Source organism: Acinonyx jubatus, chromosome C1 (assembly GCF_027475565.1).
Source record: "Acinonyx jubatus isolate Ajub_Pintada_27869175 chromosome C1, VMU_Ajub_asm_v1.0, whole genome shotgun sequence".
Lineage (NCBI taxonomy): Eukaryota > Metazoa > Chordata > Mammalia > Carnivora > Felidae > Acinonyx > Acinonyx jubatus.
The window spans coordinates 217,624,364-217,639,833 of NC_069381.1; the positions used below are offsets into that span (position 1 = coordinate 217,624,364).

At 59.7% G+C, this 15,470-nt stretch overlaps 1 protein-coding gene across 11 annotated transcripts in view; it reads left to right on the forward strand.

Moving 5' to 3' along the window:
- Nucleotides 1-13,765, forward strand: part of ANO7 (anoctamin 7) — a 29,793-nt gene extending 16,028 nt beyond the window's left edge. For 2 of the 11 annotated variants that reach the window (XM_053216095.1, XM_053216093.1), the window contains 14 exons: nt 323-419; nt 1,469-1,682; nt 1,754-1,891; nt 2,539-2,637; nt 2,729-2,831; nt 3,712-3,823; nt 4,063-4,117; nt 5,718-5,815; nt 6,881-7,026; nt 8,428-8,633; nt 8,713-8,855; nt 12,326-12,416; nt 12,788-13,024; nt 13,156-13,765. In XM_053216095.1, coding sequence (XP_053072070.1) covers nt 323-419; nt 1,469-1,682; nt 1,754-1,891; nt 2,539-2,637; nt 2,729-2,831; nt 3,712-3,823; nt 4,063-4,117; nt 5,718-5,815; nt 6,881-7,026; nt 8,428-8,633; nt 8,713-8,855; nt 12,326-12,416; nt 12,788-13,024; nt 13,156-13,272 — 1,856 coding nt within the window. In that variant the 3' untranslated portion in view covers nt 13,273-13,765. Of the gene's footprint in view, nt 1-322; nt 420-1,468; nt 1,683-1,753; nt 1,892-2,538; nt 2,638-2,728; nt 2,832-3,711; nt 3,824-4,062; nt 4,118-5,717; nt 5,916-6,880; nt 7,027-8,427; nt 8,634-8,712; nt 8,856-12,325; nt 12,417-12,787; nt 13,026-13,155 lie in introns of those variants that run through there. The other 9 variants (XM_053216087.1, XM_053216086.1, XM_053216089.1 and 6 more) reach the window with 9 other exon arrangements.
- Nucleotides 13,766-15,470: the final 1,705 nt, after the last annotated feature.

The following is a 15,470-nucleotide window of genomic DNA, read 5'->3' on the forward strand; positions in this document are numbered from 1 at the left end:
AGCCATTTTTTATTATTTTTTAATGTTTATTTTTGAGGGGGGATAGGGTAGGGGTACAGAGAGGGGAACCGAGGATCCAAAGGGGGCTCCGTGCTGACAGCACAGAGCCCAACACGGGGCTCAGACCCACGAACCGTGAGATCGTGACCTGAGCCAAAGTGGGACGCTTATCCGACTGAACCACCCAGGCGCCCCTTAAAGCTGCTTTTTAAAGAAACGCTGAGCCTGGCAAAGGCAGCTGGGGGGAGGCAGAGGGCAAGGGGTGGGGCTGGTGTGAGCCTGCTCCCCTAGGGCTCCTGCAGCCTGTCCTTGTGCCCGGAAGGCAGGAGTTGTGTAGCAGCACCGATCACTTTGAGATGTGCCCGCTCTGCCTGGACTGCCCCTTCTGGCTGCTCTCCAGTGCCTGCACCCTGGTCCAGGTACGAGGGTGATGGGGGAGGGGAGGGTCCCGCCTGTGGGTAACACCAGCTCTGGCACCGTTGAAGGCGGGCCCACTGTGGCAACGCTCCAGCTGGAGCCGTGCCAGCTTTAGCTGCGTTGTGTTGTTGTGCATAAGTAGCCAAGGTCGCCTGGGAGACTCCCCAAGGCAGACAAACCCCGAAACTTTTGGGGCACAGACAGCCCGAGTGGGAGGCGGGAGGAGGGAGGCTCCTTGGGTCCCGGACCCTGTCCGCCCGCACGTCAGCACCGCGCACTGCCTGGGCACATGGGCTTTTCCACGGGGACGGCAGCCCTGTGGCCTTGCCTGCACGCCACCCACATTGGACCGGGTGCCCGGGTGCCCAGGATGGACCCGCAGACCGGACACACTTTTGGTACACCCCTGGGACCCCGTCGGAATCAGCTTCCTAGGGCTGCTGCTGGCACAGGTGATCATGCCGAGGGGCTTAAAACACCAGAACTGTTTTCTCACAGCTCTGGGGGCCCCAAGTCCGAGATCAGCGGCCGCAGGGTTTGGTTTCTTCTGGGGCGTCTGCTCCACGGCCCTCTCCTAGTGTGTGGGGCTGCAGGAGTCTTCGGTGTTGGTTGGCTTGCGTCCCCCAACCTCTGTCCCCGTCTTTCCTGTTTCCCCTTCTTTTCTAAAGCTGTCACTGGGCTTAGGGGCTGTCCCGAGTGCTCCCACCCAGAGGTCCTTACCTTAACTATATGCGCGAAGGCCCTCATTCCAAATGAGGTTACGATCCATGGTTCCAGGGGGACGTCACAGTTCAACCTATCACCATCCGCCCTCTGGCCCCCAAAACTTCACATCCATCCCGTGTGCCAAATACGCTCGCCCCAACCCAACGTCCCCCAAAGTCTCAGCCCGTAGCAGCGTTGAGGCGGAGTGGGACGTCCCGCGTCCCATTCCCTGAATCGCGCCGATCAGGGGCCACCCCGGGGCGACGCCCTCCCCGTCCGTGGGCCTGCGCGCGGAGAGACAAGCGGGGCGACGGGCAGGCACAGGAGAGGTGTTGCCTTCCAAAAGGGAGCACTCGGCGGGACGCAGGGGCCACGGGTCCCACGCGAGTCACAGCCGCGCCCGCCCGCGCCCGCAGGCCGGCCGGCTCTTCGACCACGGCGGCACCGTGTTCTTCAGCGTGTTCATGGCGCTGTGGGCCGTGCTGCTGCTGGAGTACTGGAAGCGCCAGAGCGCCACGCTGGCCTACCGCTGGGGCTGCTCGGACTACGAGGACATCGAGGTGGGTCCCCGGGACCGGGGCCGCTCCTCCCCACGCGCGCGGGCCGCTGCTGAACGTGGGCTCCCTTCCAGGAGAGGCCACGGCCCCAGTTCGCCGCCTCGGCCCCCACGACGGCCCCGAACCCCGTCACCGGGGAGGACGAGCCCTACTTCCCGGAGAGGAGCCGCGTACGCCGCGTGCTGGCCGGCTCCACGGTGGTCGTGATGATGGTGAGGGAGCCCCTGCCACCCTGCCCTCCCCTCCCCATCGTGAGCCCTGTGGGGCACCTTTCGTCACCCCTTCTCCCCTTGAGGCTGGGAGCCCGAGGCTTCTTCTGGGACCCACGAGACTCTCACGGCTCCCAGAAGGCCCCAGAAGGCCTTTGTGTGCCCGGGCTCCAGACAGGGGACCACGCCCGGGGCCACGCTCGGGGGTCCAGGCTGTAGGAGGCGGTGTGTGCCAGGTGGGGGCTCTGGGAAGGTTTCCCGTGGACGCGGGCCTGGGGCAGCCTTCAAGCGTGGGGGGAGCATCCAGCACGGGGGCCCACCCACCCCTGCTCTCCAGCCAGAGGAGGGGCTTCCAGACAGGACCACCTCCCTCTCCCTCCCCTTCCAAGACATTAGCAATCCCCAACGTTCGGTTGCTGAGGGCGCAGGGTGGGGGTAGGAGGGACGGCTCCGTAGCATCGAGGGCCCAGAGCAACGCACGGCGGCCTCTGGCCATCCACGTGGTGCCCACCCTCCATTCTGAATGACCTTCCTCCCCACCCTCCCCCTCTGCCCCCCAACTAGGACGGGCGGGGACCACAGCCAGCTCTAGAGGGCCCTGCAGTGCCAGGCTGCCGCACAGGGGCTCACGCACTTGCCTTGCCCCACAGGTGGCCGTGGTGGTCGTGTGCCTTGTGTCCATCATCCTGTACCGGGCCATCACGGCCACCCTCGTGTCCAGGTCGAACAACACCCTCCTCGCAGCCTGGGTGAGCCTCCACCGCCCGCTCCTGCTGGGTGGGGTGGAAGGCTCTGGACCACCCCTCCCGCGCTCCACTCTGACCCGCCAGCTCCCCTCAGGCCTCGCGCGTCGCCAGCTTCACGGGGTCGGTGGTGAACCTGGTCTTCATCCTCGTCCTCTCCAAGATCTACGTGGCCCTGGCGCACATCCTGACGAGATGGGGTGAGTGGCCAAGGACGCTGGGCGCTGACCCTGGGACCCGCCCAGCCCTGCCGGCCAGAACTCGACTTTCTGTCCTACCTATGGGCCCTTCTGTCTGAGTGAGGCACCGGCGGGGCATGTGGGACCCTGCCCAGGGGCCTCACACATAGCACTGAGTGGGGCCTCCGTGGGCGGAGAACGGGAGACCCTCACAGCCGAGCTACTCCTCCGGGGCCCGGGACATACCCAGCCCCCTCCACTTTCCTGAGCCCCTTCCCTCTGCTCTGCCCTTCCTGCCCCATCCCCTCTCTGCCAGCCTCTCTCCTCCTTTCCCTGACCCCCATCTCCTAAGGACAAACGCTGATGAACCAGTCTGTCCGTTCCACACAAACTGCTTACCTGTTACCAGCCTGGTCTAAGAGAGGGACAGAGGACTCACCTGGGGACGGTGGTGTGGGGACAGCAGTGGGCAGGTGTCCAAGGAGAGGCTCCAGGTGTGGGGACAGCAGGGACGGGCTCTGTGGCCCCGAGTGTTTCTGCAACAGCAGGCTTCGTGCGTCCCCCCTTTCCAGCCACGGGTGTCCCCCTCGATTAACATTGTATGTCCCCAGCCCCGGACACCTCCTCCGCCCAGCCCCCAGGCTCTCTTCTGTCGCTCCAACCCCTGGTGCCCACCTGTGCGCACCGTGCTAACTCAGCGTCGGTGCCACCTCCCTTCCCTTCCCCCAGCTCCTCCTCTACCAATGCAATGTTTTTAAGTGACTTTGAAAATAGGAATTTAGGAGTGCCATACTCCACCCCATTCTCGAGTGAGTTTCCTTAAAACATCCGGCAATGCGACCTTCTCCTCCCTCCCTGCTGGCCTCCCGTGGGGGACTGAGCGAGGCCCCCTGTGCCGCAGAAATGCACCGCACGCAGACCAAGTTCGAGGACGCCTTCACCCTCAAGGTGTTCATCTTCCAGTTTGTCAACTTCTACGCCTCCCCCATCTACATCGCCTTCTTCAAGGGCAGGTCAGCACCGCTCCCTCCACTCTACCCTCCTGTTCCCCCCAGCGGGCACGGGACGCCGTCCAGACGCCCAGGGAAGGGGGCTGTTGGCACAGGAGCCGAGGGTGGGACCGGGGCCAGTCCTGGCCTTGGGCCTCTGAGCAGACTCGGTTTCGGGCCCACCTGGTGTTCCTCCTGTCAGGCGGGCGAGGGGGCAGCAGCCCCTCCTCACTCATGGCCTCCGGGCCCCAATTCTCCTCCAGGTTTGTGGGATACCCGGGCAACTATCACACCTTATTCGGGGTCCGCAACGAGGAGGTGAGTGTGTGGGGAGGCCAGCACCCGCCAACGGAGGCGGAGACCCCGGGGCGCGCCTCCTGAGTCTCCAAGGCCTCGGACCTTCCTGCCCCGCACGACCCCGCACCGCTTGCACGCCTAGTCACAGGTCCTGCTCGTGCCTCCTGTTCCCGTGTGGCTCGGTGCACACCTGAGCCGGGTTCCAGCCCTGGTGAAGGACCCGAACCACCGTGGGGGAGTGGGGGTGCAGGGGCTGGACACCCTCAGGGGCTCGGTGCCCGTGGCCAGGGCGGCCCTGGCTTCTCCCCGCGGCCAGCCCCAACCCCATTAGCACAGGCTGCTGCGAGAGCCAGGCGTGAACCTGGTGGACGTGGAAGCGGGTTTGGTGCAGGATGAAGCATCGCTATAGTGTGGGGTCCCCCAAGCAGACCCCAAGATAAAAACTCAGGTGCAAGCAATTGTTGTGGGCGTTACCCCAGCAAGCATGTGAGGGGTGGGGGCGGGGCAGGAGAAGGGAGCGTGCCTGCATTTGAGGGAGGGGTCACTGCTATGAGCCCCTGGGTGCGACTCTGTCCTGGACCTTCTGGGACATTGGAGGAAATCTCCAAATGGTCTTCGTGCATCCGGTTCCTCACCAGGGCAAGGCCAAGCACGCCCGAGCCCAGAGGTGCAGGCAGCATGAGGGGCGTGCCTGGGACGGTCCACAGGTAGCTTCCGAGCTGGGTCAGGGGACACGGGTGGGGGTCTGATAGCTCCTGCTGAGCTCATCACCTAAAAGACCCGCTTCTCCTTTCTGAGAAAAAGAGGGTCTCCTTCCTTCCCGCAGGTTTGGGCTGTAACCCAACCCAAGAGCTGACTGCAAAGTTGCCACCTCTGAGGGACACCCTCCATTTTCCATGAGATGGGAGGAGCTTCCTAGGGACAGGCAGCTGGGACCCCGACCTGGGGGCACGACTGTGCACGACACGCCATATCAGTGAAGCAGCATTCAGTTGTCAGTGGGAAAAGTTCCCAACTCAAACTGGCTTAAGCAAAACAGGGAGTGCCACTGGCTCTGGTACCGAACACATTCAGGGCCCCGTGGGCTCAGGTATGGCTGGATCCAGGGGTCTAACCAGTGCCGAGCTGCTTTCCCCATCGCTGGCGTGCACTCAGCCAGGTTCTCCTTACCTGGTTGGGGAGACCCTGCAGTTGGCCTGACACCCTCGAGCCCAGTACCCCTGTGCCGCCTCAGGAGCCCCCGTAAGAGCCCCAGCCCAACTCTCACTTGACTCGGGTCACCGATTCGTGGGGCCTACATCTTGAGTCCTCCCTGGAGGCACAGGTTAGGGTCAGCCCCACACAACCCACCTTTGTGTGGGTCCCCAAAGGAAAGCTGGGGTGCTATAGGGCAGCACCCCCATCATCTCTATGCACAGTCTGCCAGCTGGATCTGGGGGAGACGGGGGGTGGTTGCATGAGGTCGAGGAGAGGGAGGGACAGTCTCTGCAGTCCTGGGTGTGCTGTGGCATGTCTGAAAGGGAGGGGACGGCGTGGGAGGGGACGCCTTCGAGGCACAGAGAAGGGTGGCGGAGATGAGGCCGGTCCCTCCCAGAGCTAACCTGAAGCCTTGCTGCTGTAGTGTGCGGCCGGAGGCTGCCTCATCGAGCTGGCACAGGAGCTCCTGGTCATCATGGTGGGCAAGCAGATCATCAACAACGTGCAGGAGATTCTCGTCCCGTGAGCCACCCCACCCTGCCCTGGGCAGCAGCCAGGGGCCGTGGGATCTGGGAGCGTCTGGGAGAGCAGCCCCTGGCCCAGCCCCAGCCCGGAAAAAGAGGTGGAGAAGACCACCTCGATGCCTCATCTGCAAGGGAGGGGGAGGGTGTGCCCCAGCCACCTGCCCCGTGTGGTGTGTGGTTGCCGGGCAGGCTCACGAAGGCCTCTGGCCCTGGGCCGGCTCTGGGGTGGCGGGGAGGCCTGGGTTCCCGGGCCCTGCCCCACCCGTGCTGGCCCATCAGGTGTGCAGCCCACTCTAGCTGGGCCGGGGCATTCTTGAGCATCCCCAGCCTCGAGGCCAGCACCAGAGGGAGCAGCGAGAGGCCCCAGGCTTCAGGTGCCCTGACCAGGGACGACTGGGGTTCCATCTCCCCGGTGCCACCCCACTGGCACCACCGTGGCCCTCCTCAAGGCAACGGGGTGCCCCTCCCAGGCTGGAGCCGACCTGGACACCCTCCCGTCGGCCCCTGCACACCTGATCTTCCCCCACTAGCTGACTCCCCTTAGCTGTGGGACCGTGACCAATCCACACCCCCCCACACCCCTGGGTGTGGCCTTGCTTCTCTGGGCAGTTGGTGCCCTGAAGCTGAATGTGAGATTACAAGGGCAGCGTGTACCTCGGTGCCTGGCGGGGACAGGAGCTGGACACCTGACAGTGTGGCAAAGCAACAGACACACCCGCCCCCCCCTCCCCGAATATGATAGAGCGACGCACACGTTTGCCCCCACTGGCACCGCGGTGTCCTTTGTCCCCTCCCGACCTTGACTTAGCGCTCGGAACCTCTCTGCAGTTCCCCAGGGCGCTGTGGGGTGGGGGGGTGGGGGCAGTCGGGGGAGGGGTTGCCCCCATGGCGGGGCGGGGGGGGGGGGGATGTAGATGCTCTCAGCCAGTGAGTTCCACAAGATCTTCACCCCTCCCCTCCCTATGGCCCAGGCCCTCCTCCCCCTGCTGCCCCTCACCCACAGAGCAAGCGTGGCCAGGCCTGGGAGAACAAGGGCCATTTTCCTGGATGTCTCCTCCTCTAGGAAGCTACAGCGCTGGTGGCAGAAGTTCCGGCTGTGCTCCAAGAAGAGGAAGGCGGGGGTTTCTGAGGCGGTTGGCCAGGCACCTTGGGAGGCCAACTATGAGCTTCTGCCCTGTGAGGGTCTGTTCGACGAGTACCTCGAAATGGGTAGGAGCCATGTTAGCGGCCACGGCCACGGCCTCTGCCAGCACCAGGGACTTGGGGGGGGAGGGGCAGCCATACCCCGAGAAGGGCTCCAGCCTGTGTTCCTCTGGGTACATCTACCTTGAAAGATGATGTGGACATGGGGACAGAGGGTCCCTGGTGGAGCGGGGCCTGCAAAGGTTCCGGAAGGGAGATCGTGGGGTTTGGAGAGGGGAGATCTTGAAGAAGGATGGCCGAGGGTGGGAAGGGACGGTGCCCTGGGCACGGGGGTTCAGAAGAGGGCCTGGGGGCAGTGGGTGGGGTGCTCCTTAATCTCGCCCAACCCTGGGAAGCACGGGCCAGGGCACATGGAGGGAGTGAGGAGAGGTGCACAAGAGACCCGGCCCTGGGGGCGGGAGGTGGTGGGCTCGAGGAGTTGATTTTCTCGAGAGCTTCTCGACGCCCACACTCTTCACTGGACCCTCAACTGTGCCCTAGCCAGGTGGTGCCCATGCCTGCGGCTCATTCCCCACGTGGGGTGGAGCACTTTCGGAGGGCAGGGGCTGTGTCTACTATGGGTAGTGGTCCCCTGCCCGTCCAGGGTCTTACCCAGAGACAAGGGAGGGGAAGCCATCACGGCACACTCCTACTCTAAAGCACTGCATCTGAACCCAACACATTGAGGTCTCCGGAAGCCAAAGCAAAATGAGTGACAGTGGTGACGTCGTTCTTTGCATAAAAGGGAGCAGTCATGCTTTTTCATAGCATGTGAGTGGGGTTGATGGACCTCATGTGTCCCTATTTCACTGGACAACAGGAAATGGGACCCAATGCTCTCCTTCAGGATTTCACATGAGACCCAGGAACCCCTTTCACGAAGCTCTGGGTGGGGGTGGGGGTTGCACCCGGCTGGCTCAGTCTGTGGACCGGCGACTCTTGATCTTGTGAGTTCGAGCCCCGGGTTGGATGTTGAGATTAGTGAAAAATAACCTAAAAACAACAAAAGCCATTCCCTAAAGCCCCCCCCCCCCCCCAGAGGGGTGAATGGTGAAGTCGGCTCTGAAATCAGAAATGTTTCTGTTTCCATCGCTGCACGAGCCCTCAGGGTGTCTGAGCACCCAGGTTGGAGAGTTCCAGAGTCCCTGACCTCAGAGAGCCAGGGGAGGCCCAAGCTCGGCCTGAAACGCCTGCAGCGCTGTGGGAGCAGTCAGGGGAGAATTCCTGGGGGCGGGGGCTCTGCAGCGGAGTCTCAGATGAGCCGAGCAGGAACAGCAGGTGGCCCCAGAGCCTCCGGAGAGGAGGGCCTGCGAAAGGCTGGCGGGCGGGCAGTGGCACCCACTGGTGGCAGGCGCGGGTGGCTCTGCTCACCGGCCTAAGCGGGCGCACAGGGCTCACACAGTGCGGGCCGGGGGCCCTCGCCCACAGTGCTGCAGTTCGGCTTCGTCACCATCTTCGTGGCCGCGTGTCCGCTCGCGCCGCTCTTCGCGCTGCTCAACAACTGGGTGGAGATCCGCCTGGACGCGCGCAAGTTCGTCTGCGAGCACCGGCGCCCGGTGGCCGAGCGCGCGCAGGACATCGGCATCTGGTCCCACATCCTGGCTGGCATCGCGCACCTGGCGGTCGTCAGCAACGTGAGCGCGCGGGCGGGGCGGGGTGGGGGCGCCGGGGCCGCGCGGACGGGCCCGCGCTGACCAGCCGCCCCGCGCCCAGGCCTTCCTGCTGGCCTTCTCGTCCGACTTCCTGCCGCGCGCCTACTACCGGTGGACCCGCGCCCCCGACCTGCGCGGCTTCGTCAACTTCACGCTGGCGCGCGCGCCGCCCGCCTTCGCCTCCGCGCACAACCGCACTTGCAGGTGGGGGCGGGGCCGGGGAGCCGGTGGGGGCGGGGCCCGGAGTCGCAGACCAGCGTCGGGGGGCGGGGGGGGGAGGAGGGCGGGGACTGGGGTAGGGGTGAGGAGGAGGTGAGAGCGCAGGCCTGCGTCTGGGGACACGGGGACCCAGGCGGACTTGGTAGGCAACACTGGGCCCCTGGGGAGGCGCCTGTTACTTCCATTGCCATTCCCTTCATGGACATAGGTTTATTTCCCGTCTCTGTTTCTTCTCGGTTTTGGCAATTTCATTTGCAGAAAACTGTATTCCAGCTACTTATTTTATTTTTGTTATTTTTTAAAATGTTTATTATCTCTGAGAGAGAGAGAGGCAGAGCGCGAGCGAGGGAGATGCAGAATTCGAATGGGGCTCCAGGCTCTAAGCTGTCAGCACAGAGCCCGATGCCGGGTTGGAACTCATGAACCGCAAGGTCATGACCTGAGGCGAGGTTGGCACTTCACCGTGAGCCACCCAGGCGTCCCTATTCCAACTACTTTTAAAAACAGAATGACACAAACTTGTTCATAGTATTCTACGATGATTTGCTTAAGCTCTGTTTTGGTAGTTATCTCATTTTCTTTCCAGATAGTTTTCTTTCCTCTTAAAAAGTCAATCTTCTGAACTTGACATCATAGCTCATTTGCTTTCAGTCTTTCATTAAAGAAAATTTTTTTAATGTTTATTTTTGAGAGAGAGAGAGCATGAGCGGGGGAGGAGCAGAGAGAGGGGGAGACACAGAATCCGAAGCAGGCTCCAGTCCCTGAGCGGGCAGCACAGAGCCTGATGCGGGGCTTGAACCCACGAACCGTGAGGTCATGACCTGAGCTGAGTCGGACGCTTAACCAGCTAAGCCACCCAAGCGCCCTTTTCTGTCTTTCGTTTTAATAAACGTATTTATGTCTATAAGTTTACTTGACCCTACTCCTTAAAAGCCTCATTTCGTTGATAATACCTGTCCCTTCACTTCTGAATCTCGTAACTGCAGTTGCTATCCCCCTACTTATCTATGAACTATTTAGAAAAGTTCCCCGGTGTGGAGGGTTCTTTTTTTTTTTTTCTTCTACTTATAAAAAACCATTCTGGTTTAACTGCTTGGTGATCAGAGAACCTGAAGAGTCCATATGATACAAATCTCTTAACATGTGTCGTTTTCCTTTATGATCTGCTCACTTGATTTTTGCTGGTTCAAGTGACCTTGAATCCTGTATTATCTGTTTTAAAGTAAGGCTGTCTATAAACCTCTGAGGGAAGGCTTCTTAACTCTCTTGTTTGGGTTTTTTCTGCACCCCCCACCTCGCTGCGTTATCAGATTCTGATACAGGCGAAGTGAAAATCTTTCCAGGAATGTAGAGTTATCAGTTTCTTCATGTGGTTCTGTCGCATCTTGCTTTATGTATCGTGAGGTTCTTAGTTGCATAAGTTCTTATTTGTGATCTCTTCTTAGTGGATACTTACTTTTTCCATTCATTTTTTTTTTCCTTTTTCTTCTCTTGCTTTCTGGTGGATGACTAGAAATTTTTTTCTTTATGCTCATTTAGAACGGATGGCGTATATTTTTATTCTTTGAGAGATTATCCTTACATTTTTAGCATACATTCTTAACTATATAAACTTTCCTATCAGACTAAAGGAATTCACGTGCTTTATCGCCTATTTAGCACCCACCACTCCATCTTATTATTGTCATACAGAGTTTTAGTATTAGAAAATAAAAACATTTCTAGTCATTTGTTAATCATGTCCATATGGTATGTTTTAGTAGCTTCTGTGGCTACAGGGGTTCCTTACGCTCTGCCTTCCCTCTGAATTCACTTTCATTCTTGCAGAAGTACATCCTTGACTAGCGCTTTCGGGAATGGTGCGTAGTCGGCAAACCCTTTTGTATGCTGCCTTTTGTATCGGAAAGTATCTCTTTGTCCTTCCAATAGCGGGTATACAGTTCTCCATTGAGCTATCTTCCCTTAGCTCTTTGGGACTATTACTCTCTTGTGGAAAGCTCTGGTAAGCATAGAAGGTTTCCCTCGACTTGTGTTACTAATAGGTCTCTGCCATCGTAGAGTTTATTTAAAAGTTTGTCACTGGTGGGGCGCCTGGGTGGCGCAGTCGGTTAAGCGTCCGGCTTCAGCCAGGTCACGATCTCGCGCTCCGTGGGTTCGAGCCCCGCGTCGGGCTCTGGGCTGATGGCTCGGAGCCTGGAGCCCGTTTCCGATTCTGTGTCTCCCTCTCTCTCTGCCCCTCCCCCGTTCATGCTCTGTCTCTCTCTGTCCCAAAAATAAATAAATGTTGATAAAAGTTTCTCACTGGAAATCAGTTATGTGCTTTTGCTCTGAAAGGTGATGTCTTTCTTTAGTTCTGGAAACCTCTCCATTTCGGTTTCTTTTTTTTTCTTCTTTTAATGTTTATTTTTGAGAGAGAGAAAAGTGTGAGCAGTGGAGGGACAGAGAGACAGGGAGACACAGGATCCGGAGCAGGCTCCAGGCTCCGAGCTGTCAGCACAGAGCCCAGTGCGGGATCCGAACTCATGAACCGCGAAACCATGACCTGAGCTGATCAGACATTTGACCGACTGAGCCACCCAGGCGCCCCATGGAAACCTCTCCATTTCATTTTTCAAACAGAGCTGCTCTAACTTTTCTTTGCATTCATTCTCCGCTTCTGGAACTGCTATGTTGGAGCACCTCTGTTCTCCCTTCACGTCCCAAGGGCACGGATGCATTTTGCAATCTTTTGGCTCTCTGTGTTGCGTTCAGGGTGATTTCATATAATCGTCTCCAAGTTCCCAGTCTTTCTTCTGTTGTGCCTAGTTAGGCCACTTAGAGTTTATTACAGGCATTGAGGATTTTTCCTTCAGTAACTTTTTTTAATGTTCAAGAATTGTTTCTTTGTCTACAAAGTTGGCCCTAATACTGCTTTCCATGGAGGGTAGCATGGCAGTTTATGTCAAAATGGAATGCCGAATCTAACCAGAAATACAGGAAGTTGTCAAAGGATGACAAGATGACAGATTGGAAATAGCAAGCAAAACTTAACATCAGCTTATTCTAGTCAGGGAGAGCCATGCTGGACAGGTGTCTGGGCACAGCTGACTGATCTCCGAATGGCAGGTTTTCAGTGTTGACGAGGTTGACATCACCGGCGGAAGCAGATTCATCATATTATCACATCCATGACATTAACAGGGCGTTTGCCACTCTGGGGCCCAGTGCAGGCTGTAGGGAATGGGACAATCCAGCCCATCCATCCCTTTGGAACCCCGGAACCCCAAGAAGTAAAGCCGAGGGCACTGTTTAGTACCGTTTAGGAATATTCCCTCCTTCAGGCATTCTCAGGCAAGCCAGGCCCAGAACTACACGATCAGGGAAGGAAAAAGTAGAGAAGCTAAGAAGGGCCCCTGCCAGCTCCTCAGCTGACCCTCAGCCCCAGCTCCCCACACTGAGTTCCGTGTCTCCTACAGGTATCAGGCTTTCAGGGAAGATGATGGGCAGTATTCTCCAACATACTGGAATCTTCTGGCCATCCGCCTGGCCTTCGTCATAGTGTTTGAGGTTAGCCAAGTTCCTAGTTCCCGTTGGCTCTCTTGGCCTTAGCAGGACACCCACCCCTCCCCCAGGATGCTTTGCCTAATCCCACCATGTCGGGGGTGTGTGTGTGTGTGTGTGTGTGTTGGTGGGGGTAGGGGTGGGGAGGTGTGCGACCAAGCTACTACCCGGTCACAGGGCCACTCTCCTGTGCACTGTCGTTTCCCCGTCTTGAAAACTTTGTCAACCCCTGCCTGGCCTAGATTGTGTGGATACTGAACTGCTCTGGGCACTGCTGGGTCCGGGGAGGCTCCACAGGCCGTGAGACCTGGGGCAGGTCTCCGCAGCGGTGGCTTCTGCCTCCAGGGCTTTCCTTTCCTGCACCTGCTCCTCTCCAGCTCAGCTCACACCTGGGGAGCAGGTGCGCACCCCTGGCCCCATTAAGGCCACTGCAGGCGTCTGTCTTACCGAGGGGTGGGCGCCCTCCCACTGCTCGTACTATGTCCTGCCCCCAGCACGTGGTGTTCTCCATCGGCCGGATCCTCGACCTCCTGGTACCCGACATTCCTGAGTCCGTGGAGGTCAAGGTGAAGCGAGAGTACTACGCCGCCAAGCAGGCGCTGGCTGAGAATGAGGTGAGCCCTTCTGCCCCCCGCTTTACCTTCCCTCATCCACCGGCGGCACGGTGCCCGGCCGAGCACTCTACCCTGGCCTGTGACAGGGTAGCCAGTCCGATCACCCCTCCTGTACCCTTCCCTGGAGACAGGCTCTCTCTGGAACAAACGGAGCAAAGGACAACTACTCCCAGAGCTCAGAGAGGAGTTTGGGCCCACAGCCTACATTGCCAGGAGGTGGCCAGGCCTCACGAGTCCCTTCTCTCTGAGGTCACGGGGGTCACCCCAAGCCGGCAGTCCCACCTGGAGGTGAGGGACTCTGCTGCCCTGAAGATGTCAAAGGCTCACTGCCCTCAGAGGCCACAGCCTACCTTCTGCCCCTTCTTGGCCCAGAGCTGTGGTGCCCTCGGTGACCCTGGGCCTCTGCTCATGAGCCCTAGCCCCTCAGGTGCCGGCTGCCGCCCCCCAACGCCCTGCCCGCAGCAGCACCTGGAGCTTCCCTGCCACCTCCCTCCCAGCCCCCAGGGCAGGTGGCCCCGCACCAGAGATGCTGGCCCCGACACTGTGGCTCAGGGCCCTCCCCACCCCCAGCTCTCTGCACGCGGGGCACAGCTCTATCTCCCATGTGCCACCGGGAGAGTCGCACTGGAGACTAGAACCATCTATGGGTCTCTAGTTACCACTCAAAAGCATGTTGAAGACACCCCTGGTTCCACAGGACCGAGAACCGGCATGCCGCGTGATAAAACGAGTTCTAGCACACTACATCTGGTTTTGGGTTTTATTTTAGAATTTATAAAATTCCAGTGTCATCCATATTCATAAGCCTTTACACATGTTTGCATATAATCTCCAGATTCCAAAATTAAGGCCAAGGGACGGATCATAGCTATGGAAACACATAATATGGAAGACATTCAACAAAGGAAATGGACACGCACACCCCACCCTGCCCAGGGCTGCCCCAGCAGCAGGGGCAGCCACAGGAGACCAGGCCTGGGCAGGGCCACCAACAGTCTTTACCAACAACAACCAAAAACAGAGCACGCAAGATCCCAAACACAGTTCAGGGGAAGGGGGGATTCATATCTACAACATTTAGTGATAAATGCAGATGTGCAAAAACTTGTGAAAATTTAAAATTTACGTTTGGGGAAGGGCGGGGGACGTCGAAGGATGCCATAGAAAAGATGAAGGGCAAAGAGGGCTGGGCAGACGCCGAGGGAGCCAGAGGGGCAGGCAGAGGGAAACGACGGCCCACGGGAAAGGCTCCAAACCTCATGCAGGTGGAGAGGCGGAGGGGCCCCCCCTTCCCAATCAGGCTCCCCGAGAGGGGAGGGGGTGCCTTCCCTTCCTCCGTCTCCTCACAGGCCTACTCTGGGGACACCCAGGCCGCCTGCTGAGGTGGGTGCTCTCTCCTACCCCCGTGGCTCGCTCCCACAGATGGGCACGCTGGAGGCTGCCGTGGCAGACGGAAAGCTGGCAGGGGCAGCCGAAGGTACACTTGGGTCGAGCAATTCTCAGTCTACTTAGAATTTCAGAGTCTGGAGATCACCGGGCTTGAGCTACCGAGTGGAGAGTGAAGGACGGGGATGCAGGGGCGGCCCAGGGTGTGCGCCAGACACGAGCTGGCCCCCAGGAACTCCAGTATCCCAGGTGGGGTGACCCGACAGGGCCCCATCACCTCCATGCGGGCAGAGGCAGAGATGGGGAGGCCAGGGGGCCGACACAAAGGGCCATCCTCGTTCCCTCACGATGCGACACACGGGCGCCTCTGTACCGCCCGGGGCCACCTCTCCTCTCCAGAGCTGACCTTCAACAGTCCGCTGGGGGGCAGGGCACGTTGTGGTCGGGCCAAGGCCCGTGGTCCGACACCCACAGTCACCCAGCACACACCTGAGAAAGAGCGGACCCTCCCTCACCAGCACCGGGTCCTCCGGTCCAGGCCAAGCAACCACCTCTCTCTGCCCCAGGACCACGATGCCTGCCTCTCTGAGACAGCTCCCGGGGGCTCACACGCAGCATCCCAGCGTGCGTCAGAGGACAGCCTGGCTGAGCCCCAGCACCGGCTTCCCGCCCCCAGGGCTGCAGCAGACACGCCACCACCAGAAACATCTACGCCGAGAGGCTGAGCGCCAGGGTGGCACCACCCTAAGCACGAGAGCAGCCACACTGGCTCTGAGGTAGAAAGGAGGACGCCAGACACCTGGCCTGGGGCGAGGGGGCCACAGAGGAGCGGCTAGTCTCTACTGCCACTCTGCGGGCCGCCCCTCTCCCTGTCCCCACGTCTCTCAGGCCACACCAGGCCGCCACGACAGCCACGGCCGGCCCAGACGGAGACACGCGGCCCTGCCTTTGGGGTCTGCTCACCACGCTTGGGGGCAGAGACGCTTGGGTGCTTTCGGACCCCGACACATGTGAGGCCAAGACAGCCCAAGAATCCAGTCACCCTGCTGCCTCTCGGTCC